The sequence below is a fragment of the Aythya ferina genome (genome assembly GCF_964211825.1).
Source record: "Aythya ferina genome assembly, chromosome: 7".
In the NCBI taxonomy this organism is placed as follows: domain Eukaryota; kingdom Metazoa; phylum Chordata; class Aves; order Anseriformes; family Anatidae; genus Aythya; species Aythya ferina.
The window spans coordinates 23,038,582-23,065,794 of NC_140302.1; the positions used below are offsets into that span (position 1 = coordinate 23,038,582).

The window sequence follows — 27,213 nt, forward strand, 5'->3', positions numbered from 1 at the left end:
CGCTAGCTGAAGATGCTCATTGCACAGTTATCTTTTTTTTTTTTTTTTTTTTTTTTTTTTTTTTTTTTTTTTAAGATATCTATCTTGTCCCAGGGCTTGCATTTTATAATCAGCCTGCTCGGCACACGTAATGTGAAGCATAGCAGTACAAGTCGCACTTAACATTTGGCAGAAACATTTTTCCAGTTTAGAGTCTGCTTTTGTCTATCTGGACGGCTTACAGTATTTACAGCAACTTCTGCAACATGGGCTGTCTTTCTATACTGCTGACAGCACTGGGCTCTTTGTGTGGGGCTTTTAAACACAGAGCAGGAACGCAGACAAACGAGCAAGTAGCAGTAAACTGGGAAAGGATCTGGGCAGAAACTTAGCCACTAAATTGAGTGAGAAGCTTAGGGATTAACAATTTTCGCTATTTTGATAACTTCTTATTCAGTACTAGGTATAGCCTTTCAGGGAACAACAGCCTTACAACAACAGAGAATCAAAAGGTGATCTGTCTTTCTTTTTTCCCTCCTCAGAATAAATAAAATGGAAAATTAGACCTCTCCAAGTTTTTAACATCATAGAATGTAATGAATGGTGTTTGAGTGGAAGAAGAACTTTCTCAGTCTGACCTAAATCAAGATTTAAAGCAAAGACTGGTAGAAGTGGGGGGTTAGCTCATTAATTTGTGCAGTCATGAGTGAAGATGGAAATATTTAGAAACAATTTGCCTCTGCTGAGAAGGGAGATAAGAATAGCTTTGAAACCAGCCTTTAGAAAGTTTCATTCCAGAAAGGAAATGTAATGCATGAATGGAGATGCCTTTTCCAGTGAGGTGAGGAATCACAGGGAAGAAACTTAGATGGTAATTGATACAGCAAAGACAACTGAATGAGCCTTCATTTAAAAACTGGGAGTTTTAGTGAGAAGGAAATTGACAATTAGTGCTTGAGCTAGTTCTGGAAAAGGTGGTGATGGTGTCAATGGGCTGATGTGCAGAAAATGTCAGTCTACTTGTAAAGACTTAGTGGAAATTGTTGCAGTGAATAACAAAAATAAAATAAAATAAAATAATGGGAGAAGAAAGGAGGCACCATTTTTAAAAAGGCCTCTCATGCTATGTTTCCCAGAGGCAGCAGTCAATAGTCTCAGCACAGAGGAGTCCGAGGCAGCTGGCATCTATCAGCCAGAAGGAAAGTTTCCACCTTGAAATGAAGCACAAGCACACTAATAGCATATCCTTTCATCAAAAAGGTATTGCTAGGGGATGTCTCAGTGTGAGACAGACCTGTTACCCTGCAAGTTTTTTCTACAGGGAATACAATAGGCTTCCCATGCTGCTCCTCAGCTGAAGGAGACCTGTGTTTTTAATACTGATACTGTCAGCTCTGCCTTGAAATTTGGATCAATATGCTAGTGGGCCAAGGGAGAAATTCTGTTTGGGTTGCTACAGAGCAAGAGATATCTATGATCAGTGTGAGTACCTTCTTGTGCACTCCTGTAAAAGATGTTGAATGTAACAGAAAAGGTACTGAACTGAACAAGCAGCAGTAACTCTGTTCTGGAGTTCTATGTACATGTTGAATTAATTGCTGCTGTCAGAGGACCATTCTCTATGGACCAGCGATCGTTCCAGCATGGAGCAGTAAAAAGCACAATCTGAGGGGGAAAAAATGTAAAGGAATGCGAACGAAGATTGCAAATTCAAAGAATATATACCAGCTGGTACTCCAAAAACAAGAATAAGAAAGAGTTTGGCTAGTTCTCTGAGGGCACTGAAGGTAGCAAATAGAAGTTAAAACAAGTAAATGCAAAGGAAGTGGAGAAAGAGGAAATAGAGAACATCTGATACCACATAAAAGCTGTGAATTGTGGAAAATTATAATTTTCTCCTGACATCTTTATTTTCTTTAAATAAAATCAGCAGGACCAAGCACAATTCAAAGGAGGCATTCTCTGTGTCTTAGGAACAAACTAATGTATATCCAGCAACTGCATAATCATTATGTAGGTGGAGAGCATAAGATTTTAATGATACAAAAAAACCCACAATGGTGGTGGTTAAATACTTTTCAAAATTTGGGGTTGGGGTGGTAGATGAATTCTGATGTGAATGAATATTTTATATAGTATAACTAAGTAGCCTGTTTTGTATGTTTAAGATTGGGGGAAGATAAAGTTTCATAAAAATTTGAGATTAAATGCAGGAGAACACTAAGGAAATCACAGACAGCAGGAAGGAGGATGACGTTGAACCAATATTCCAGAGAAATGTTACCAATTTAGACTGATACCAGTTGGAAGTTATTGGGGAAGCCTCCCCACTGATAAGTCTTAATAGGTAGCTTGATTATATTCTTTTGTTTTTGTAGAGCATGAGACTTGCCAGAGTAGCTTTCGGAATAACATTATTGTGGAAATGGACAGTACAGGCAAAATGAATAATGGAAAGTAAAGCACCAAGAAGGAAATTACTTATCCCAGATGGAAACAAACCTGTGAGTTCATGTGGTCCACTCAAGCGAGGTTATTAATCTGTGTCCTAGAATGGAGATGGTCCCAACTACAAGAGCCTGCAGCAAGAACTTTAAGGATTACATTCCCTTTTCTTTGGAACTCTGTGGCTGGGGAATGCATTTATAAGGGATAAAGTACTCCAAGTAACTTTCAAGTACCCAAGTACTCCAGAGACCTTGCTTTCAATAAAAGTTTTAGTTTGGTTACTTTACAAAGTCATCTGACTTACGAAATAAATGTTAAACAAGACTGACATAATTCTCATTTGAAAAAAAACAGTCTGTTTTGTCTTATGTTATTCCTACTAACATCTTCTGGATTTTTTTCAATTGAGGCTGGAGGCCTACAAAAGTTTTAGGAAAAAGTACTCTTAAAAATCAAGTGCACAGTGAATAAATCTAGGCTGTAGGTTAAGAAACTCCTAAAGCCTGAGTTCACTGATAGTTTGGGAACTACCCCACACAGGAGGAACTGGAAGAAGAAATCTTCCTGGCTGGCATTTGATAGCCACGGAGTGGGTTATGAGTGTAGGACTGGGGAGGCAAATGGTCATTTGAGAGCTATTTTCCAATGAAGTATTTGTTCTCATTTTATTACAGAGACAGCAAACATGGTTGCAGAAAGTAAATACAAACCACCCATGCTTCAACTTCTCCGTATCATAGAAGCATTTCTGACTTTATTCTTATTATGAAAGTCTCCTTTAGCAAAGAATGAATTAATGGATTAAGACCTGGTTAAATGACAGACCTCAAAAATATTTACCAAGGGAAATCATGATTCAACAGCTGTATTTGCAGAGGTATTCTGTAAGAGGCCTGATAGCATTAGATACTCTCAATAATCTAAAAAAATACTTAAAAGAAAAATCATTGCTGATTTACAGATGGGGTTTGTCAGTGCTAGGAGGACCAGTATAAATACCAATTAAGTCAGAGGAAAGTCTAAGCCAAGAGTGGTTGGGAAACATAAAGAGCAAATAATAGGCTACAAGCCAGCTTGTAAAGCACAGCTCGTGCAACTTTGGGAAGAAAGTTGGATATTCAAATACAGAATAGGCTAGAAAGATTTATTGGAAGTTTTGTTTGGGAGAAATCTGCAGAGGTGTATGGGTATGCTTATATGTATGTGTGTGTGTGTGACAACCCTAACTTCGTTTATTTATGGTCTTGTATGCATGGCTGCATTGCATGGTAGAAGGAAAAGTTGTTCTCTATGCAAACTTATTGTGACCATGCAAACCTGTGTTTGCTTCTCCAATTGTATTTACCAGAAACACGTAGGAAATGCTTAAGGAATTTCTGAAGGAGAAAGAATAAATTTCAAGCTGGACACCTGAAAAGGGAAAGGTTACAAGAGCTATAATTGATAGTTTTGGGACTTTCCTAAGTTGTTTAATTGGCTTAATATGGTGCATAAATAGCAAGCCTGGTTACATTCCTTCTTTTCCCCAGGCATCTTTAGCATAGGTTGGTTTGAGAGGAACTAGCAAGCCTGACTTTGCAGTTAACACCCCTAACCCAAATCTTCTAGTGCTCACCGACTGTTTACCGTGAAGCTGGATCTGACTTGAAGTGGGTTGAGACAGGAGTCAGGTTCTCGACTTGGAAATGATCTGTTTCGAGGGTTAAGATGTGATTAAGGCAGAAGTGTTTGGACTGAACCTGGGGGTGAGCTGTATGATGCTGAGTTAACACTGGTTGAGGAGCCAGTCCGCAAGGGATTAGTGTTGCTTGAGACCAATCAAACTTAAATTGTAAGATTCTGGACACGAGAAACACTTCAGCTGATTTTGTGAAAAACAAGTTAGATAAGAACATTTCTTAGATTGTATTTTCATATGTTTTTGTCAGGTGGATGTGAGCACTGGCTTTCTCTCTTAGCTTGGTGGAAACTTCTCTTTCCTGAGCAGAGCTAAAGTTCTATGGCAGGCACTTCCAATATGCTTGTGTGGGGAAGAGCAGAGCCCAAGGCTGCACTTCTGCTATCAGTGTAGTTTGACATAAGTCTATGCTGCTGAGATAGAAAAGGGACCTGTCCTTGTCACTAGCCTTGATTTTTATTTTTTATTTTTCCCTGAAATAACTCTTAGCTTCTCTGACTTGAATGCCAACACTAGCCCAAGTGAAAGAGGAGGAGGAGGCAAGGGTGAAAGTCACTCCGATCAAAGCTATTGTGTGGGCTCCGCTGTAAGACCGGGTGTGACACAAAACCAGCCCTGTGCTCTGAAACAGTGCTGCATTAGCAGTGCAAATTAAGAAATGAGTTAAGGGAAAAAGTGTGAGAGACCAGATGGAAAGGAACAAAGTCGGCTAAGTGCATGCTGTGCAAATTCATCTGCTCATGTCCTCCTGTGCACTCACTCCCCCCCATCCTTCTCCATGGGCCCCATCTCCCTACTCTGCCATCCCTCTGTCCCTTGTGTCGTGCTGGCTGTGAGCTGCTGCTCCTGTGTTCAAGGGTGAGAGCTGGTCACTGCAGTCAGTGCTCAGCCAGCCCCAGCAGGGCTGCAGATGCCTCATCTTTCACCTGCTATAGCTCATGCATGTGAACCCTTTTGGGCTCTGTCTCTTAGGGGGAGCTTCTGCAGAGCTGCTTTGCTGTCTGCCTTCACATTCCCCTTGTAATGTCAACATATTTTGTAGATAGTGATAAAGTTTGTGGTAGGAGACGTGTGCCTAACAGCCTGAACTGTCCTGTGCTGCTTGTGACTTTCATCTAGATGCATGCTATGTCTCTGCTGCCCCAGCAAAATAACCCTTACACAGTGCCTGAATGGTTCACAGGCTGAGGCTTGCACCTTTGATCAAGCATTTATAATTTGCACAAATAGAAGTCAATGGCTCTTAGCTCAGTTTGTTTTCTCCTTTTTTTTTTTTTCCTGATCCTCCTGAGAGCCTCCTTCCTGCTTGTGCATGGTAGTTAGTGCTAGATCCTCCTCAGGGAAGAGAGTGAAGAAGAAAATCAACCTGTTTTTATAAAAGAATGAGAGTTGGCTGGCTTCTCACTCTCACAGCTTCTCAGCTAGAGCTCAAATCGTAACTGGCCTCTGAGCTTTGCATGCTGCCTGGAAAAGGTGACTCAGCAGCTGAGGACATCAAAACCACTTCTGCACCTCAGTTCACAGCATTTTCACGCTGTGCTTAAAGGGCTCCCAAGGCAGCGGAGTGACAAACTGCCGTTATGGCCGTTGTGGTTTCTGTACATCAACCAGCGGTGAAGCTGCAGATGGCCTAGGGGTGTCAGCACCCTCTGCTCTCTGGCAGAAGGGGAAGGCTCCTCCAAAATTGAGGGATGGGGAGAAATGCGAACCTCTGCAGCCCAGTTAATGGATGAAGAAGTCCATGGTGCACATGGCAAAGCCCAGAGAGCAGGCACACGGTGGAAGCGAGGTCAGAGCTCCTGTATGGAGCATGGGTTGGAAGTGGGAGCAAATGAGAAAGTGGGGTTTGTTCCTTGGCTGGAAACCTTCCCTTCTTCTTATCTACTATTTGCCCAAATAGCACTGGGCAGCTCTTGCCATGGAGGACATCTGCTCTTGGCCAAGATCAGCCCTTAACTGCTAGCTCCAGCAGCTGTGTAGGGATCACATTGCAGAGATGCAATTTTGCCTTGAGCTGAATGTGCCCAGTAGGTTGATCTCCAGCTGTTTAGTCTTGCTTTCCTGAAACAGTATAGGAAGCTTACTGGTTGTTAGTTTTGTCTGAGACTGCAGTAAACAAGAAACCAGCCAAAGCTGAAAAGAACTTTAATGTAGTAAAGCAAGTGATCAAGTTCTCATTTGCAGAGTTGGAAATACTGGAAGTAGTGGAAGTCATAAGACAAAAAAAAAAAAAAAAAGTTCCAGCAGTGTTGTTCAAGACTTCTTCTGTCATTAGAGAGAAGTAAGGCCTTATTTTGAAATGAAATAACAGTTTAAAGAAGAGCAAAGCATGTGGTTTAACATGGGGAATTGGGTTAAGCTGTCTGCCCTGCCCATTGAGCAGGGCACTCAATCCCCTGCTCCTTTCCCATGCTGCTCTGTGATGCTGTTAGCACATGTGTGGCTCTGTCTGCCTCACCAGAGAACATGGCCTGTCTGAAGGGTTCTGTGGTAGAAAATTTAAAAAGAGTCTGTACTTGTACACGTGGAAGATATAACACTGGCAGAAGACAGGCAGGATAGTCCCTTTTTGTGGCAGAGCGCGTGGGTGAGTTAAGACAATTGTGAAACTAAGCCTTTGTACTTCATCATAAAAATAGTTTGTCTTTTTTTTTTTTTTTTTTTTTTTTTTTTTTTTTTTTTACAGCAGAACCTGGCCCCATGCTATGAAGTCCTTGTTAAAGGCAGTAATTTTACAGTTGCTTTTTAGGTTACAAAGTGTGTCTCTGCTTCAGAGACTAGTAATTTCTCTCCCAGTTTAAGGACCTTTTTGTGTTGTGGCCACTTAGTGGCTGTGAGATTGCAAACTGGATCCCATCAGCCTTGCTGGGAATAGATACCTTCTGTAAATAGTGATGTTGGAGAGCCTTTCTACCCATTTACCTCTCAGGAAACTGCAACCATGAATGTACATGGTAATATGCTGCAAACTGCATCACAGGAACTTCTGTTGTGGGTGTAGCAGCTAGTCTTTAGGTTTACTGGCATTTCATAGAGATTACATATAACACAGCAGGACTGCTGTTAGGTAGTCCATAACTCCTTTATGAAGTAGTAAATAACTCTTTCACTCTCCTGGTTTCTCCTGCCTCCATCTCTGAAGCCGGACTGTGGGGAGGAGACCAGAGGAATGCATTCTTTCCAGCTATGGGGCTCTGCTGCCTCTGTTTCTCTTCATCATGTTTCTTCTAACCTAAATGACATCTTTCCTTTTCCCACACTTTTAAAGTTCCAGGAGAGCTACATAGATCTTGTAGCATGAGTCATGTGTGTGTACTTTACTAGGCCAATAATCCCCACGTTGCTATTAGTGTGGTAGAAAACAAGAGAGAACACACCAAAACAGTGGAAGACAAGTTCAAGAGTAGGTGTAGATGGAGTGTGTGCTGTTCCTGCCTTATACCCTGGGAACTCTGCCTGGGTGGGAAGGAGTGTGCTGTGAGAATTTCCCTGGCAAGTGGATGGAGGTGGTTGGCGGACAGAGCATCTGCTTTCTGCTGCTCTCCTGTGCTTTTTCCCCATCTGGACAAATGGGGCAAATAGTGCTGTGATACATGTATGGAAAGCACTGAGACAAAATCAAATATTATGGCTTGGTATTAGGGAAAGGCTGATGTACAGCAAACAGAAAAGCCAAATATGATGGTTGGCTCCAGCATTATCTGTTTGGTGTTAGCTCCCCTCATGTTCTTGAGCAGGCAGGACTGCTCGATGACTGCTGGAGTCATCTGTGAAAACCACAGAGTCAAGGTGAGCCTGGGAGCAGTGGAAAGCAATGAGACAGCCCTGGCCTTGTGCGGCGTCCGTCTGCTGAGAGAAGGCTGTGACATGAGCATGGGAAAATGTCTGCGCACAAAGGCCTCCTTGTGTGTCCTGCGGTCCTGCCATGGGATAACTGCAGCTATCCTGGTTGGCCAGGAACTTTCTAGGAGAAGCTGATGTTTGTGCCAGCCCTGCCGTGTTAGCCTAGTGACAGAACACTACCAGCTCAGGGCTGCAACAGTGGCAGTGGTCTCACCCCGCACCATGCCTCAGGCTGCTTGTGCCCTGGTGCTGCCCTGGGTGCTCTGTGCTGGAGTACAGAGCTGTGTGCAGCAGCACGGCCTGGACCCACCACCTGAAAGTCTGCCTCCTTTGCTGTTGTGCTGTTACTGGGGTCACCTGTAACCTAGCCAAGACAAGCAGACCTTTTTGCTGCCACAGTGGAGGTCTGGGAAGCACAGATCCAGGCATGGCATGCAGATGAAGGAGCAGGATATTAACTGTTCTGAATAAAGCACAAACAAAAGTGTATATAACAGGGCTGGATGAAGCAACAGAGCAAGGGCTCAAAGCATGGTCTGTGCTGATAACTGAGGATGTGACTGAGTGCAGTAAAGCTGGATAAACATTGACAGAGGTGGTGCTTGTGACAAGCCCTGCATCCTGCACCCTGATAAGGGGTGGCTCGTCAGAAGGAGCCATGCATGCTGATAAAGCCCCCATGCAGATGATTCCTTGAGACAAAAGCTGTGTTCCTATAACAAGATGATAGTGAGGTTGCAGCACATCCCCTACGCACCACCTCCTGTTCCAGCAGGAAGGCAGGCTGTAGGCATAAAGAAACACAAAAGGAGGAAACAGGAGCCTAGCTGGGGCAACCAGCTGTCGTGAGGTACTCAGGAGCTGAAGTAGGCAAGGTTTCAAGGCATACTATTAAGTCCTAAAGATGGCAAAATACCTGCACAAAGGGGCATAGGTGCCACTGAAAAGGAACCCAAAGGATGCAGTGAGGACACTTAGCACCCCCGGTCCCACGTCACGCAGGATCCTGCCAGACCTGGACACGTGAGTACTGTGGGAACGAGTGTGGAGGAGGGAGTTAGTGCAGCTGAAACGATTTTGCAAAACATGCATAATCTTTCTGTTCCGTAAGATCTCGCGCTGCTGTTATGTTATCATAGCCGTACCATAGCTATGCTAAAAATTATTCCGTTCTTAAATGAGAAAAAGATGTGAAACCTTAGATTGTTTATAACTGGTTTATAATGTCACTTTGGGTAAATACAGCAGAGTTTAAAAAGTTTGCTTTGATATGATTAGCGGTACAAAAATGGAATCTCAACAACATTGAGTTTTGACCTCAAAAAAAAAAAAAAAAAAAAAACTATTGAAAATCATTTGGCAAAAATATTGGACAAAACAGGAGAGCAAGGAAAGATGTTAGATCCTTTTGGTAATAGAGCAAACCTGAAACTTCTCACTAGCTTTTTGCCTTCACCATTCCCGCATGAACCAAGTTGTTTTCCAGGGTGTCTGTACGAAGGGTGATCAGGTCATAGTCCGGGAGGAGACCCACTGCTGGGAGTTATCTGAACGGGTGGTGTGGGGAGCCCAGCCAAACAGTTCCCAAATGTTGTCAAAGCTAGGACTCCACATCTGCTCTGAGCAGCCCCACAGACATCCCTGTGCAGAGCTGCTGTACAACTCCCATTTCTCCTTCAGCCTGTTACCCTGTAGTTCCACATTTCACATCTCCTGAAGTAAGCCCACGTCTCTTTGGAACCAAACCCTGTTTCTCATTAATGTTGTCTTTCTGAGTATCTGAAGTTTGAATTGTTTTTCTCGTGTTTGTCTTTTCCATGTTGTATTATTTCTTGTGTAGGATGGTTTCCGTAGATACGATGGATATTATTTATCTGTCCTCCCTGGCTGTGCAGTTCCTTCCAGTGAAATTTACCATTTTTATTTGAGGCCTTTGTTTCTTCATCCATATCAGTGATGGCTTTAATGCTGTCATACCATATCCTGTCATCTTGATGTGTTGCCTTCTGCTCTTAAATACCATTCAGTCCACACAATAGAACTCTTATCCCAGCCACTTTAATTTTTAAAAATGATACATTGCATATCTATTTTAGGGAATTTATACTTCTAATTGCTGGAAACTTCAGCTCAGCTTTTCTCTGCTATGGGTAACTCCTAAACATAACAGTGTGTTGTTATTCTTTGTTCTCCTTCCCACTTGAGAAATGTTATCAAAGGAAAAAGTCTGGTAAAATGTTCAGGACTATCTGAAAGCTCAAATAGCACTGGATAGTATTGTTTGAGACAGCTCTCACATGAATTTTCCCTCTCTGTCTTGTTTCTACTTTGTTCCAGAGGAAAGTGTACGTCCTGGACTGCAGAGGTAGAAGTAGATGTGAGTCACTGTTCGGTATTTAGTGGTGAGAAAGCTGACCACTATCAGTCTTCCCAACTAGTAGCAGAAGCCAAGAAAAATCTGTTCACAGCATGAGTTAGAGCTTTCTTCTTCGGGGCACTTCTATCCTTATCTGGCTATTTACTGCGCAAGCAGGGCTGTTCTGCTGATTCAGCATCACAAGGAGCAGTGCCAGGGCAGCTCCAGGCCACACTTAAGGAATTACAAAGGAGACCATTAGAGTCACAAGTTTTCTCCTCAGATGATTTATAAACGGATTTGTTTTCTTTCTTGCTCCTTTGTCCCAGAGCTGTTAATAAATAGCCTTTTAAACCTCCTGCAGGAGATGCAAGGAAAAGCCCCCTGCTCAGGCCTCTTTTGTGCACGCTGGAGACAAGTGCTGCAGCTCTAGGGGACCTCCAGTCCCAGAGGGAGAGCCCTGCTCAGATGGGCTGGGGCAGGGAAGGAGCAGACCTTTGGCTGTTTTTGTGGGTGCCCAGCTGTGCTGGCTATTCCTGCTACACAGAGGCTCTTAACAGAGCCAGCTGGTGGCTTTTTTTTTTCCGTACTGGAACTCCATCCCCTTTGCTGCTGTGTCTCAAGCTCTTCAGCTGAATAACCTCTGCTTTGTTGGCTTTTGATGGTGAAGACTATTGATGTCTCCATCATGGTAGGCACTTCTGGTCAAAGAGGCCAGAGCATGGAGTAGAGAACTGGAGGCGAATGTTACTGAAGAGCTCAAGAGCTTTCTTTCTTGCACATCCTTCCTGCTCTTGCTTCTCTAGGGTGGGGGGGATGTGGTGAGAAGTTGTAGCTGCACCTTCGGTTTGTGGGCCAGCCCTGGTACGGTCTGTGCCGAGGTCACCCAGAGCAGATCATCATGGTTTAATGCCTCCGTAGCAGCCCCTGGCATGCTGCATGCAGACAGGGCAGCTGGGGCACCTCTCACAAGAGCCCCCTGTCCTTGTCATTGCTGTGTACCCACACTGCCTTATCCAGAGCATTTTGGATTTGTATTTTGAACTGTTTGAGGCAAGGATGTTGTAAATAAATAAATAAATAAATAAATAAATAAAAATAAAATAAAATAAAATAAAATAAGGAATGAAGTGAGGAAGACATGTGGTTCATACTGTGGTTTGATTATAAATGAGTTTCTTTTCCTAAGCCTGAATCTTCCAGGGATTCACAGTATCTCCCTGTAATAAGTAATCTGAACTTTGGAGGCTGATGAGTTCCTGTCCCAGACTGTTCACCCAGCAAAACTTACTTGCTGTTTTGTTCCGCAAGGCCCTAGCATTTGCAAAGTGCAAGGCTTCCAACCACGAAAATTTAGATTCGTATTTAACTTGTACTGTTTTCTCAATCTGCTTTTTATTACCTTTGCAACCTCAAAGGAGTAGTTCTTCCTCTTCTACTCAGACATTTTGCTGAGGCCCATGCCCCACTACAGGCTTTGGTCCCTTGTTCTTCCCATTGGTTGTCCTTGAAAATACCACAGGGTAATTTGTTTCCTGCTATTTGAAATGGAAATAGTAGCAGCATGAGGAACAGAGTGTGATATTCATGCCAAATATCATGAGCTGAATTCTCCCCATGGTTTGTGGGAATCCTAGTTATTAAAGCTGACCTCTGAGAAATCAGTATATTTTTCCACAAAGCCTAGACAGTGGGGGCATTCCTCAGTGGGAGACAAACTATCCCAGCTGTTCCCAGTGTTGTGCTCTGCAATGAGGAAAGGAGATAGCAGTGCTGACAGCTGGAGGTAAGTGGGAGAAGCTGGAATTATTTAAGTAGCGATCAATCACTTTCACGTATGCAGTCTTAGCCTTTACTTATTGAAGGGATGCAGTGAGGCTGTTGCCCTGCCTTGATAGCAAGGCAACTCACACTTCATCTGCTAGAACTAGTTGCAAAGGAAAGGCCACTACAGTTTTGGGGTACTGTGCAAATTAGGGCAGGAAAAACTCGCTCATAAAGTGAGTTTTTATGATAAAGTGGCCTTGCCAGCAGCTCTTCTCTCTCCTGGGGCACTGTTCATGCTTCTACAGTCTCCAATGGTTTTTGGTCCCAAATGGGAAGTGAAACTTCAGGAGGAAAGCTGGTTGCTTTGCTGTGCAGAACCACTCGGGAAGCTCTGGTTTTCCACGTGCCTGTTTACACGTGGTACTCTGGGTAGCCGTGTTTTTGTTGTGGAAGCAGGGGAAGTAAGCCCCTGAAAAGCGGTAGTGGTGTTTGATGTGCAGGGCAATCCCAGGAATCTGTGATTCAGAGGAAAAACGTCCCTGAGATGCGGCGAGTGTATTGCAGCCTCAGCGCCTTTGAGGCAGTAGCAGCTGCCAGTGGAGAGGGCAAACAGGGAAACTGGTGGCTTTTAGGAGGGCATATTTTGACACTGGGGAATGCACAGAGCAGCACGCTGTGGGTGGCAAGGGATTTGGATGTGTTTTCTGTGCGGTCGTTTCCCTGCCAGAGCCTCCTGTTGGGAGGTAGCAGTATCTACTGTGCCCAACACTTTGTTTTTCAGGAAATTTCTGAACTTTCTGGCCCAATGTGGTTATTTGGGGGGTGGGAAATGGTTCTCCTCAAGGCTGTTTCCTTTGTTTTGTTGTGGTAATTTCTGCATCCTCCTGATGCAGGGAGGCTGACGGGCCTGAGGAAGGGTGGGCTGCTCTGCATTGGTGTTGCGACTTGCATGTCACTGATCTTCCTATTAAAGTCTCCCTATTAAAGCAATGGCCCTGCTGCCTTTACCAGCAGCAACAACAGGTAAATGGTCATAAGCAATAGATCCGCGGGGCTGAGCTAGTAACCAACAACCAATGCCAAGCGGGTGAAGGTTAGTGCCTGTTATCAGCCAGGATGCCAGAGAGGGGCAATGACTGCCTCTATAGTTAGCTTCATGAAAAGCTGGTATGATGGCAGATGTCTGTCAATAACAGGGTAATTCCTCAAAACCAGGGGTGATAATCTTGTAATTTGCAATGCATTGCTTCCAGTGCAAAAGAAATGTATGCAGGCCCTGTCTTGATAGAGAAAGAAATAGTGCTTTGAGAGTTAAGAATTATTATGCAAGTAATACACATCTATTCTGTATTAACAAATAATGACTAGTAGCTCTTTAAAGAAGTGGTTTCCCAAATTTAAAATATTTGAGCTGAATCAGCTGAGGATTTAAAATAATCAAATAGGAATGCAAGTCAGAAGCAGCCTATTAACTTACTCTGTTCCTCAAAAACCTTAATCTAACAGTCAAAAGTTATGCTAATTTAAACAAAAAAAATCCTTTAGAAATATGCATGTTTAGAGAGGAAATAAAAAAAAAAAAAAAGGAAGCTGACTGCAATTAATGCAAATTCAAACTTAGAAGATTTAGAAGATGGTCTAAAGAAGCATAAGGAAAAAATTATAGCCAGAGAGTTGAGAACAGCAAAGAATTGAAAGATGTTGAGCACAAAAGGAAGCCTAATGGGAACACTCGCCCATGGCAAGTCAGCATATTGGAACTATCAGTAATAAAAACAAATGAAAGGTGTCAGTGCTTCATGCTGCTTTTTTCCCTGAAAGAAAAATGGATATCTTCACGTCATGTGATAACCAATTACATTCAAACAATAACTTGTGTGATAAGTTTTGGAGGGCAGGGTAAAAAAGCCATCTTGAATTCACTAGATGTTTTCTGATGAAACTTCAAGCTTTGTGGTTAATAATAAATTTTCTTCAGTTAAATTATAGCTTTGATGGACTGGTAACACAAATTAATGCCAGAAGTTGTCTGGTAGGGGACGGATGTAACTGCTAACAGTTATTTCTTCTGATTTGAAAGCCTCTTTGATGTGTGAATCCTAAAGAAAAGAGCATAAGCAGGGTCCAGATTTAGAAGCCTAGTAAACATCGCATAAATGTGAAAATTAATTGTCAGAAGGTCACTGTGTCAGCCCTATCCTACCACTTGTTGGTTGTATTTGAGAATATTGAGCATCTCTGTCTGACTGCTGGGACATAAGCCAGCCAGATATCTTCCCATAGAGGGACGATTTAATGAGCGGGGGGGCGCGGGAGCTGTGATGTGGCTGGGGAGGCGAGCAGGGCTGGGAAGCCACACGCACCAGATGTGGGAAGGTCTCCGGCCGGGGATGGAAGGGGTTTGTTGGCTCCCGTCCATAGTGCCCTGATGTGGCTCCCCTGGCTCACAGCCACACCACGGTTCCAGAGCACGCGGGGGACGTGGGAGTGCCCCCGGCACTGAGTCCCCCTGTGCCCCTTCCGGATGCATGGGCACAGAGAGAAGGGCAGGGAGAGAAGGGCCCTGTGTGCTGCCCGCTCCTTTGTTTCCCTCTCATGCTGCCACTGCTCAGCTCTTGCAGCCTCCAGCACTCCCCAGCTCTCCAGGATTGCAGTGTGCTGCTCTATTATTTTTATTTTTTTTCCTGGAAAACAGGGCTACTCCAAGGCATCCTGTGTGGTTTTCCAGGGTCATGCCACAGTCGGGACTTGAAAAACAGCAGGAGGATGAGGTACTCCCATCCAGAGCAGTGCTGTACGTGTGGGTGGTGTAGGTGTAGGTCTGGATGTTACCTAGAGCTTTACTGGGGGGAGGAGGTGAGACTTATTTGAGCACATGCAGCTATATCCCATGAGGGTAACATACCCACTGCCTTGGCCCTTCCTAATGGCATGACTTTTGAATGCATCACCCTGCTTTTGTTAATCCTCAAAGAAACAGATCTGGGAGAGAAGTCCAGGATCCACTCCTGCCTCAAGGCAGGGTCAGCTATGACAACACCGAAAGATGACCCAGCAACCTCATTAGCTACCTTCCCTATGACTTATTCATCCTCACCGTCAGAATTAGCTTCCTGATGTTTAGCTTAAGCTTTGCTAAAATCCTTTTTCTTCTGCTTTTTATTCGTCTGAAGACAGTTAATGTCTCCCTTGCTCTTTTTTCTAATCCAAACAACCCAATTCCTTCAATCTTTCCTCATAGGTCAAGTTTTTAGACCTCTGATCTATCTATTTTGTTCTCTCCTGGAGTTTCTCCAAGTGGTCTACGTCTTTCTTGAAAGGCAGTGTCCAAAATTGGGCATAGAACATCATACAAGGCTTTACCCCTGTTAAATGAAGGGAAGAATTTCTTCAAACTGCTATAGCTGCAAGAATGTTCTTTCTGGATGTGCGCCTTAACCAGTTGTTCATCATGCTGTCTTTGTGTGATGCCTGTTTTCTAAACGTTATATTTGCTCTTGTCCTTACTAAAGTGAGTTGGATGGGTTCCCCAGGCGTGTTCTCTGTTTACCAAATTTATTCTGAATTCCAGTCCTATTCGTCAGTGTGCTTTTACTCCCAGCTTGGTACTATCACAAATGCAATAGGCACGTTCTTTATTCCATCTCCTAGCTCACTAACACACACACGGGATCATGGCAAAAACTAATTAAAGTTCTTTGTCTGGTTGCACAGTCTGGATCTATACAAGCCTGCTTGTTTTGGGGATCAGTAGGTAGGGCTGTGCAATTTCAAAGCATCAAGTGTCTCTGAAAAACTCCATTTAAAAAAAAAAAAAAAAAAAAAAAAAAACTATGGTTAATCAGTTCACTAGGATTTTGGTGTTTGTATGTCAGCGTTTATAAGCACGTCATCTGGAAAACTATAACGCGGTAAATATGCATTTGAATTGTACATAACACCCCAATGAGGGGCAGCTCTCATACCAGTATTAAAGCCAACATCTTTGCCATATGAATAATTAAAACTTAAAGCAGGACACCCTATACTACTCTACATAATGTCTGTAAAAGTGGTGTAAAGCCTGGTCTGGAGCTTGAATTGTAATTTCAGCATGTTCAGTGTCTTGCCTGGTATTTTGAAATAAATGCTTCCAAACCAAAGCAATTGCATACAATACTGTATATGGGATTGTGTCTATATGCTAAGACAAAACTGAGCCTCTTGCCAGCCTAAGAAAAGGCTTTCCTGAAACATGTGGTTCACATTATTTTGCAGAAAAATATTCCTCAAACCCTGCTGTGAGCTCAGCAGCCTCACTGTGTGTGCAATTCAGCCTGACAAATGTTCATTTTCCCCTGGCAGAAGGATAATGTATGTACCCCATATGCACCTTGGCAGAACAGCAGCGCTGCCTGCTCCCACCCCCTTTCCCTGCCGTTACTGCAGGCAGAACCTCAGAGACGTGAGTTCTCGCAGTTTATAAATGGGCAGGCTGTGTTGCCAAAGCCCCTGTCTGCAGGGCTGTCTGGTAGACTGGGTGATGTTCCTCTGCAAGTGCCTGACCCGAGGGATGCTCCTTGTGCCTAAGCCACCCAACCTGTGCCACCAAGCCCGTCACTGGCTCTACATATGTTCAGACTTTTGTGGGATTCAGGTGCCCTTCGGTCATGGGCTGCTGTGCCTTCTGGCTGCAGCTGGCAGTCAGGCAAGCACATCATTGCTCCTTGCTTTAAAAATACGGTGAATCATTCGTTTCAGCCTGTTCTGTTCCCAATTTGTCAGTCAAGTCTGCCTGTTTTCCTTTGGCAGGTTCTCAGCATTGAGCTGTGTTTGTGATATGTTTGGGTTCAGGAACTCTGCGGGCTGTGCTCCTGTTGTGGGCTATGGGATCGCACAAGCACCCAGCAGCTCTCCCCCAAAGACTGGACGTGTGCTTAGGAAACCAGTCACTGGAGAGACTCCCAACAGGCTGCAGCAGCAATGTGGGTGATCAGCAGCAGAGGCAGCTGCCGGCTGATGGGCAGGATTAAGTGTGACGCTGTCTCAGTCTGTCGTCACTGCAAGTCCTGTGGGTGGCAGGCAGTGTGCCTTGGAACTCCCTTTCCTTGCAGCATGACAAACAGCTAATTTAACTAAACGCAGTTAAACGTAGGTTTGCTGGGGTGGCATAGTAGAGGTGTTGGGATGTCTCATCGCTGGCTGTGATGGCAGGTGATTTTGTGTCTGAAGCAGGGACACCTAGCTTAGGTGTGGGGTCTCCACCTTGCTTCATTTAGGCTGGGACTGCAGCGTCTGCTGTAACTGGTATGTTACTGCACAAGGCTGGTCTCTCTGCAGATCTGGTCAGGGATGCTTGAGAAAAATAAATAATTCTGCATGTGGAGAAGGGCTGCTGGACTCTTCAGGTAGATGGAGAAGGTTAGAAAGACACAATCCAGAGGGGACCATTATTTATCAATTGGTTAAGAGAAAATTCAGGAGGAGTGAGAGTTGCTGAAGTTTTGAGGCAGAGGTGGACCAAAGACAGAGGATTAAAACAGAAATAAATAAAATGAGGCTGAAAATGAGAGTGCTTCTGATCATGCAAATGTGTGCTGAGAGCGTAAGGCGATTGTGAGGAGCCAGCACGTGTCAGGGGGGCACTTATGTGGCGGAAGGGTTATGGCCTTACCTTATAGCCTCTTATGGTCCCTTCTATAATAGGCTGAATGTGGGAATCTGGAATCCAAAGGAAAGAGCAAACACCAACTTCAGCCTTACCTCTGTTTATTGCACCTCTGCAAGTAGTTGGCTGCCTGATTTCTTGTAGCGTTTGTGGCTAAGTTATGTTTGGTGAGAAGGGAGCAGGGAGGTGGGCAGCCCTGGCCGTGAGTGACATCTCCTGGCTCGCAGGGCTGCCAGTGACAGCGGGATTTTGGCTGGAGGAACAGTTTCCTATTTGTCTTACGGCTCTGGGAGATGATGGGGAAGATCCTGCTCACTTGCTGTCGCACAGAGCTGCCTCCCACACTTGTGCAGGCCTTCCTGGGTTCTTCACCAAGAGCAACAGGGTTTCTGCAGAGAAACGGCTGTCAGCTGAAGTGCCTGCCAGCATCACTCTCTGTTGATAGCTAACTCGGGGACAAAAAAGATAGCAGACCTGTTTATGCTCTGAGCCCCACAACAATCACTTGATGGAGCCAGTGGTAGCCCCTATAAAAAAAAAAGAAAAAAAAAAAAAAAAAGAGAGAGAGAGAGACCAAAATTAGAAACAGAGATGCTGGAGCAACTGGGCTGGGCTCCAACATCTGAAGAGTGCTTCGTGCCTATGTAGCCGGACAGGGCTACAGCACCAGGCAGCTCTGAGCTTTGGGGTGGGGAATAAGAAAAGCAGCACATAGCTTCTATGCCTGCTTATGGCCTTACATGATTATTTTTTTTTTATTTTTTTATCATCGTTTACAGTGGGGGCGCGATGGGAGAAGGCACAGAGGCATGAGGTCATGCCTTCTCACTCTTTGGCTAACGAAAACTGCTGGTGAAGAAGTGCTGGTGTCTGGCAGTCAAAGAGGTGCTGGAGGGTGAAGGGCTGCCTTGCTCGGTGTTTGCACAGCTTACAGCAGCAGGGACATGGTGCAAAGGAGCTGGGGAGGCTGGGGAATGAGATGATTCTCTAGGCATTGAAGAACCTGCAGTTACGTCTAGAGATGATGGTGGAAACCAAGTGTATAGGAAAGGGAACTTGTGCAAATACTTCACCTTTCTGAGCAAATTGCAGATGCTTTATTTCAATTGCGTTGAATTCTTTATCTGGACATGCAATGTTTAAAACAAAACAAAAAAATCAAGTACTCAATTTATGTGCTTTTAACGGGATGTTTGGCAGGTTATTGTTTTGCTAGTTTATCCTCTGCGTTATGCTTGTCATTTGTACTTTTTCAAGTACAAAATGTTTCAACAAAGTACTGTTTGGTAGCATAAGAGGTCATGCAGATGGATGCCTTGATATGGGATACAACGATGAAATCACTGTCTACAACCCCCAGAGCCCTGACAAGGACTCGTGATGCTGAGTTAGAATTCAAGAGGCGAAAGTCATGTTCAGAGCTAGGGAAATAATATGCCTTGGAAAAGAAATGACTAATCTGAGGTTGCAGGTGGGATGCAGAAAATTATGTCTCTGCCTACAGGCAAGGGATTTCTCTAGCTGCTTATTGAAAAGGCCAATTTTGGTAGGGAAATTATTCCTGCTTTGTTGTTAATACCACTACTTCCAGAGAGCTGCTGCTAAAAAGATACATCAGAAAACAATACCCATCGTAACAGGAAATGTGAAAATCTTAGAACTGGTGCAAAGGCACCCATTCTTGAACCCTAGGACTGTAATCGCCAAACAAAGCCATTAGTGGCTGCTTCTAGACAAGATCTCAGAGTAAGGGTGGCAACAATTACATGGATTTGCTGTGTAGCTGTCAGCAGCAGTTCCTGTTTTCAGCCATACTATGCAGCTAATTATACATTCTATCATCTGCTTTTATTCATTTTTTAGTGTTAAAATTCTTTTTGTTCAATGGACATGCTCAGTACACTCATAACCTGAGCCAACTGTCTCCATCGAGAAGAAAAGTCTCCCAGCTGTCACACATTGCTGTTTCTAATCAAGTCAAGCCATGAGTTCTGGGGCCCTTTTGAATAAAGCTGTGTAAAATGCATTCTTCCCTCCTACTGTCTGGTATGTGCACTAGACTGTTTTTTTAAGCTACATTCTTGGAGATATTGGCAAGCATGCTGTGCCTCTAACAGGCACTCTTAAAATGTGAGCATAACAAGCTTCCAAATTTCAGTTAGCCTCGGCAGATTTACATGTGAGTGTAATGAGAGAGCACAAAACTCCAGGTTAGCATCAAGTTTCCTATGAGGAAAGCCTGTGGGGAGATTTTCAAAACAAGCTCTCTTGACACTTTTAAATTCCATTTTCTTTAGATATATGGGAAGAAATGATTAGTCTACAGATGTAGAGATTCCCAGAGCCCGCCGTACCTTTTTCAGAAGTTTTCCCATGTGAACTGATCCTATGATGCTGGATCATTTGTAGGGTCGGGTAGCACTTTGTGTAGTTCTGGCATCTGGGACTAACATTTGTTTGAAACAGAGTGGTTAGATGATGATCCTGTTCAGAGCTTGAATCCTTTTCATATTTGCCTAAAAGGCTGGAGAATGAATGACCTCTGGAACTCAAGTTCTGGTATGCAGATGCAGAGCAAGCGCAGTTACTTCATTTTCTTGGAGTGTGAAGATGGTTGATGTGGTTGCCTGCACAGAGGTATGATCACCCTGGGTGACTTCTAAACATCTCCTAGAGCACTAGTATATAAGAAGAGAAATTAGCACCCATGTGCACAGTAAGAAAATCAAGTGCTTTTGAATATGAAACTTCAGTGTGGATAGAAATGGATTTCATGTAATAATGGGAACAGACATTAGAATGCCAAAGCTATTAGTTAGTTGTAACTGTTGAATTTACAGCTAGGTTATAAAGTTGGAAAATATTTTTGCTAGTACCTTGTCTAGAGCTTTGTGTTGAGGATTGTATTCTATTAAATACCAAAGTGACTGAGCCTAAGTTGTAAAGTGAAATTTCCATTGTGGGATATGTGAAGGAGAAGCCAAAACAGAAAAATGCAGTATACAGCATTATGCTAGCCACTAACAAATGCAGATATGTTAAAGCTGAAGGCTCAAGTGCCGTATCAGGTGGTGGAAATAATTCAGAACCATAAGTAGCTTTTTTAGAAAATTGTACTGCAACCTGTGTATTTCAAACCACAAAATATTAATTTGCTGGGTAGGTCATAGCAATTGTATTGGTAACAATTAAGAGATCAATCTACCACAAGTTCTGCAAAATGTGTGATTTTTTTTTTTACTGTATTATGCCAGTTGTGCAAATACAGACTATTCACCATCACCGGTCTTTTGAGGAATGGCATTAAAAATCTCTGTAGGTTTCTTAAATACTCTGTGGAGTGCAGATATTTTCCATGTAGCATTGCCAAGGTGCAGGACAGTGCAGCCTAAACCGTGACTGCCACATACTGAAATGTTAGTGTTAGACTTCCTAAATGACAAGGTAACTAGTGACAAGGATGCTGTAAATTCTCATCAATGTTGTGAAAAACACAACGAAGCATGACATATACTATGACAAAGTATAGCAGGGGTTAAAGCTTTTGGATCCATGTTTGTTTATATATTAGCAGTCCGATGTTGTTTCAGCTTCTCTGAGATTATTGAACCAAAGGCAGAGCTACAGAACAAGTGTGTGTTTGTCCAATGCAGATGTGTTTTGTATATGATTTCTCAGCCTCCTGTGAATATCTCAAGGACAGATTAGCCATAAGGGCATCCTGAACTTCTTCTTCATCCCCACTTGGCCCATGGAGGTGTGTCACGGCCTGTGAGAGCACACCTGCAGGACACCAGGGTCAGGCTCTGCATCGAAGAAATCCCACGAGGACACAGAGAAGGAGATAGGAGTGGAGATGGGCAAAGGCAGATGCTTCAGAGCAGAAAGGGACTGCAGAAACATTCCTGAAAATTTTTGGGGTGAGGTAAGATGGGTCACTGGGTTACTAACGTGTTTTTCCTGCTCTAGTCACAGGTACCAAACCAAAGATGTCCTGGACAAGAAAGATTCTACTCATCCTGGGATTCCTCTCTACTTTGGCTGCAATTGCTTTAATTACTGTAGCAGTGACCCAAAACCAACCACTTCCGAAGAATACTAAGGTATTGCAAGCTGGAGCTTTTATAGGAAAACAAGCCAAGTGGGGGTTTGAGTGCATGAGGCTCTGGGACGTGTTGCTGTCCTTGCTGGGTCTGTCTGATCTCTCCTTCTGGCTCCAAGCACCTCAAGCACCTCCTAGTACAACCTCTTGGTAGGAAACAATGTGACTTCACAGGGGATCATCTCCTAAGCAATCATTCCCAGTTTTGCTGCTTGTCTGCTCTCGTTCTCTTTGATAGAAGCTTTGAACTGAAGCGCTACTGAGAAGAATAATGAATGTGGCATGTGGCACAGTTGCCAGATTCACAGTTCATTATTTCTGGTCCCCTGTGCGTGAAGACCAGCACACGCTGTGTCCAGCCCTGGCTCAGATGCGATGACAGGATCTCTTTTGTCCACAGTATGGGATTGTGCTGGACGCAGGGTCATCCCACACTAACCTGTACGTGTACGAGTGGCCAGCGGAGAAGGAGAACGACACCGGGGTGGTGCAGCAGGTGGAGGTGTGTAAAGTCGAAGGTAAGAGGAGGAAAGGAAGCAGTGAAAGGGGCATGGGCTGAAGAAGAGATGAGGTAGCCAAAGGGTGGGGGAGAAGAAATTTGGAGGAAGGGGCCAACAGTGATCATTACCTGTGGGCTCTAATGTATCTCCACTGCTTCCAGCTGAGAACTGCATGTGCCTGACCTTCTTGAGAGGAAAGTTGGGTCCATTTTCCTTTTGTTTGGGGATGTACAGAATTAAATGCTTTTTGGAAAGAGCTACATCCAGGAGTGCACTTAATAACAAAATTTAATTTCTGCATGCATCTCTGATGAAGTGGTGCTAAACATCAGCAAGTGGGGAGGGCAGGATTTTATCTCATGTTAAAGGCTTCTGCACAAGCTGGGCTCGCGTGGCAAGGTTGCTCAACTTATGCATGTCATTGTTTACTTCTTGTAATATTGAATTGCTGTGTAAATGGCAATTTTATGATTTAGGAAGGCATTAAAGAAAGCCCAGAGGATACATGTAATGAGGAACAGAGGAGAAGTGGTGTCAGCCTGCCCTGGGCCATTTTGCCCTGGCCACAGCACTGGGGAGCGCCCTGCTGTCAGCAGGCTGTGAGAGCTGCTGCAGCGTGCATGCAACATGCAAACAAATCACATTTTCCCCTGGAACGCCCAGTGTAGCAAAGGGTCAGGCATCTTCAGGCTCACATCCATGACCTACAGCCAGCCAGGAGCAGATATGAGCCTGAAGATGTCCGATTTGTGCTAAACAAGTCCCGTGTCCAGCACAGCCCTCATCTATGGCTCATGGCCTGCTCCATGTAGAGTGGAGGCAGGTGCCCAGTGCTGCAGCCATCCCTGCATGTGTTGGGCTTCCTTGTGGCTTCTCACTCCTTTTGTAGGGCCCTGGCTGGCCCAGAAGGTTGCTGCATGTCAGAGAAAGGGATGGTGCAGTAGGATTTCCAAAACTCAAATGGGGCGGTTGAACCTGATGTTGCTGCATGTGATAGTGATATGGTTTAGCATAAGAGGCTCACGGCAGCCCTCTGGGGTTATGCTTGGAGTTGGTGCAATGAAGTCTCCCCATTCTTTGCAGGCCCTGGGATCTCAGGTTACTCCCATGACACGGAGAATGCAGGCCACTCTCTGGTGCAGTGTCTCCGACAAGCACAAGGTGTGATTCCCTCGAAGCAGCACCAGGAGACCCCCGTCTACCTCGGAGCAACCGCTGGCATGCGGCTCCTCAGGTACTGCAGGGCTCTTCCCCTTCTCCTGCACTTTGGGCCATCATGGATGTTTCCTGGGGGCCTCTGGGGTGAGCTTGTTGGAAGCTTCTGGGGTGAAGTCCTTGGAAATGCCACCAGTTCACATTTTGCCCAGATACCCCCCTCTGCTGCTGGCCTCTCTGGGCACATGGGAAGGATGCTCAGACATCCTCCACAACCTAGTATTTATTAGGTTTCATTCAGGATTTTTGTGCCCAGTCATGTTGTAATTCCTCACATGCCTTGACTCTGCTTGAGTCAAGCTAAGGTAAGTCAAACTGAGGTAACTTTATAATCATATCTCCTTTAATTTATTTTTTTTTTTATTTTTTTTTCCTGGGGGTTCCCCAGACCTGTTACCTGGCTGGAGCAGGGAGCTAATCTCGTATATGTATTGCCTGGGGAAAATCAGGGTATGAGAGGTCATGGAGTTCTGTGATGGTAGAGTGAGGAGGATCTCCCTGATGAATCCTCACCAGGTGATCTGCAGAGCTCTGCTCCAGGCCCTGCTGTGGGGTCTGTAAGTGTCAGAGCTGGTGGCAGCTGTGTGATAGAGAGGGACATGGCCAGTTACGACTGGATGTACCCATATGAAGGACTGTTAGCTTATAACTGATGCTTGCTGGGGATTTGCAGCCTGTCTGGTCAAAGCCCCTCTCTCTGCAGAGAGCTGTCAGCCAAAGTCACACCATCCTTTCTTCCATTCATCCAGCTTGGAGAATAAAAACGCAGCTGACAAAGTCTTGTCCTCAGTAGAGAAGACACTGCGGTCAGCTCCCTTCAACTTCCAGGGTGCCAGAATCATCAGCGGTCAGGAAGAAGGAGCCTATGGATGGATCACCATTAACTACCTGCTGGGTAATTTCAAGCAGGTATTGTATCAGTGGAAAGTCTGTGCGTGAATCATCAGCTGGCAGCACGTCATAAATTATGCCTTGCAGGAGGGTATTGCAGGCACAAACTTTCAGGATGCTGCATATCTTGCCTCAGCCGTTACTGGAGTCAGGCTTAGAGCACTGAAATACACAATCAACACATTCAGTAATTTCCCTTGGGTACAGCACCAACCTCACTCCCTGACCTAACATATTTCTGTGCCTGGGTGAATATCTGTAAAGTGCTGCTATAACTTTTCAGTTTTCAACTATCAAGCTTATAAATTATCTGGGCACTGAAACAGCAAGCTGACTTTTTTCACATAACAGTTGTGTTATATTGTATATTCTTAGTCCTCCCCCAAACACTCAGACATGATCCATCTTTTGCTTTTTTGAGCCTGCATCTTGTTCTTGTCTTATTTCAGCTCTAATCTCATGTTCTCCTCCACATCTTCCTCCCTTTTTTGTGTGTGGTGCTTCTGTTACTCTCCTCCTAAGTGTTTCTCTTTTTGCTCCCAAATACATCATCTACGTGCCTGACATATGTGTCTTTGATTTTTCTTTTTTTTAAAGTCTGGTTGGACAAAACTTCTACATTCCCTGAAATCTGTAAGTGAGACATCAGGAGCATTAGACCTTGGTGGAGCTTCAACACAAATTACTTTTGTATCAGATGAAAGCCCTTCTGAGTCCCCAGAGAACCTGCTGTATTTTCGCCTCTATGGCAAAGATTACCGAGTGTACACACACAGCTTCCTCTGCTACGGGAAGGACCAGGCTCTGCAGCAGAAACTGGCCAGGGACCTACAGGCAAGTGCATCTGTGGTTGCAGGTGGAGGTTCTGCAACCTAAGCTTTGACATGCTGCTGCTGCAAATGTTGTTGTGTTCCAGTTAAACGTCTCATCCCTTAGCCTGGATTTGGGAAATGTCATTGTCCTCCATAAACACAAAACAAGTGTTCAGAGAGATGACAGCCAACAATTTCAATGGTACTACCAACATGAGGTGCCTCGATTTGTTGTCATGGGATAGCACAGGAGTACTGTGCTTAACTGAAAAACTTGGGGGATGGCATTTTGCCATCTCTGAGAATCCCACATCAACAGCAACTTCATGAAGTGTGGCTGGCAGTAATATGCTCAAGGTCATACAGGGAGGTCGCAACAGAGCAAGAAGCAGTAGCCACATTTCCCAGATTACAGCTAATGCCTTTTAAACCCATCCTCACCACTTTGCCCTGACGTGTATGTATCTTGGTGTGATGTACCCTGACAAGTGCCTTGTGGTCACCTTTCCCAGTGTGTTACTGTGAAGTGTAACAGCTTGGATTGATCTTTCTTTCAGAGCACAGAGAGCAACAGCATCCTTGATCCATGCTTTCACCAAGGGTATCAGAGAACTATAAATATCAGTGACCTCTTCAAAAACCCTTGTACTTCAGTCGGGAAAAAGCAATTTCCTTTTAGCCAGCTGTACGTTATGGGAGAGGGGAATTATGAAAAGTGCCGAAGAAGCATTCAGAATCTCTTTAACAAAACCAGCTGTCCTTACTCCAGCTGCTCCTTCAATGGGATATACCTACCTCCGTTGCAGGGGGACTTTGGAGTAAGTCTTTGTATTCTTTAACTTTCTATAACCCAGAATTTTGGAAGAGCAGAAACTCAGAATAATACTAAAGTATGTTATCCATGACTGGGGCAGCAATTCAATTACAAGATGACTTTCCAGACACAAAACTAGAAGTCTTGTGCTTGCTGTGAGGACAAATGTAAGAGCTGCTGTAGTAGATACTGGCCTATCAGCCAGTGTTGCTCCATTTTAGTGATTCATTCTTTAAGCAGTGCCCCCCGATGGCCAGCACCAGGGACAGGAGGGCTTGCTGCAGGCTCCTGCAAACCCTGTTTCCTGAGGTTAAAAAAAAGTGGCACCAGATCAGAAATTGACACAAGTGTGTGAGCATTACTGAAACTGGTCAGCTCACCTGTCTGCTTCCCAGATATGATGGGGAGGCAGTACACACTGAACACATGTGACACCATTACACCAAAAAGCAGTTCTAGAGCTGCAGGTCTGCAGACGCTATGAGTGATGTTGCTTTTGAAAATATATCTCTTTTTGTATGTGTGATGTTGTTTCTTATATTTCTCTAAATAAAACTATTTTATTTTGTGGGATTCCTGTTGTCCTGCTCAGGTTAAAATATTCTCTCTCCTCCAGGCTTTTTCTGCTTTCTACTTTGTGATGAACTTTTTGAACCTGACAAACGATAACCCCTTTGCCCTGGACAAAGTGGCCAGCGCTGTTCAGAGCTTCTGCGCCCGGCCTTGGCACGAGGTGAGCAGCACCGCATCTCTGCAGCAGGGCAGAGAGCTTGGGTACCTGAGCTGCTTGTGCTCTGCTGTAGGATAAATGGCTGGGGGTAATTTCAAAGGGAGGTGTGGGAATGTTCTCCCCAGCACCTGCACTGAAAGCTCAGGTGCAAGCTGCAGCTATGGCAACCTGGTTTGGCAGCCTGGTGACTTCTCCCTCCCTCCCTCCCTAGGTAAAGCAAGCATATCACCAAATAAAAGAGAAGTACCTCAGTGAATATTGCTTCTCTGGGGCCTACATCCTCTCTCTCCTGGAAAATGGCTATGAATTCAATAAAGAGAACTGGCAAAGGATCCACTTCCTTGGAAAGGTAGGGTTTTTGGCGGGGAGGGCTCTGCCCCACTGAGTGATTGCCCCTTCTGTAATAGAACCTGGCCTGTCTGCTGCAGGGG

At 44.4% G+C, this 27,213-nt stretch overlaps 2 protein-coding genes across 8 annotated transcripts in view; one reads left to right on the top strand and one right to left on the bottom strand.

Moving 5' to 3' along the window:
- The window catches only part of LOC311440039 (gamma-aminobutyric acid receptor subunit pi-like), a 73,874-nt gene extending 71,189 nt beyond the window's left edge, over positions 1–2,685 (bottom strand). The window contains exon 1 of one of the 2 annotated variants that reach the window (XM_084526444.1): positions 2,482–2,685. In XM_084526444.1, coding sequence (XP_084382570.1) covers positions 2,482–2,493 — 12 coding nt within the window. In that variant the 5' untranslated portion in view covers positions 2,494–2,685. The remainder of the gene's footprint in view (positions 1–2,481) is intronic. The other variant, XM_084526445.1, reaches the window with a different exon arrangement.
- The window catches only part of ENTPD1 (ectonucleoside triphosphate diphosphohydrolase 1), a 53,291-nt gene that overhangs the window by 21,683 nt on the left and 4,395 nt on the right, over positions 1–27,213 (top strand). For 4 of the 6 annotated variants that reach the window (XM_084526439.1, XM_084526440.1, XM_084526441.1 and 1 more), the window contains 8 exons: positions 21,688–21,821; positions 22,221–22,338; positions 23,404–23,554; positions 24,285–24,444; positions 25,024–25,260; positions 25,796–26,056; positions 26,669–26,785; positions 26,994–27,131. In XM_084526439.1, the coding sequence (XP_084382565.1) occupies positions 21,708–21,821; positions 22,221–22,338; positions 23,404–23,554; positions 24,285–24,444; positions 25,024–25,260; positions 25,796–26,056; positions 26,669–26,785; positions 26,994–27,131 (1,296 nt within the window). In that variant the 5' untranslated portion in view covers positions 21,688–21,707. Of the gene's footprint in view, positions 1–8,597; positions 8,972–21,687; positions 21,822–22,220; positions 22,339–23,403; positions 23,555–24,284; positions 24,445–25,023; positions 25,265–25,795; positions 26,057–26,668; positions 26,786–26,993; positions 27,132–27,213 lie in introns of those variants that run through there. The other 2 variants (XM_084526442.1, XM_084526438.1) reach the window with 2 other exon arrangements.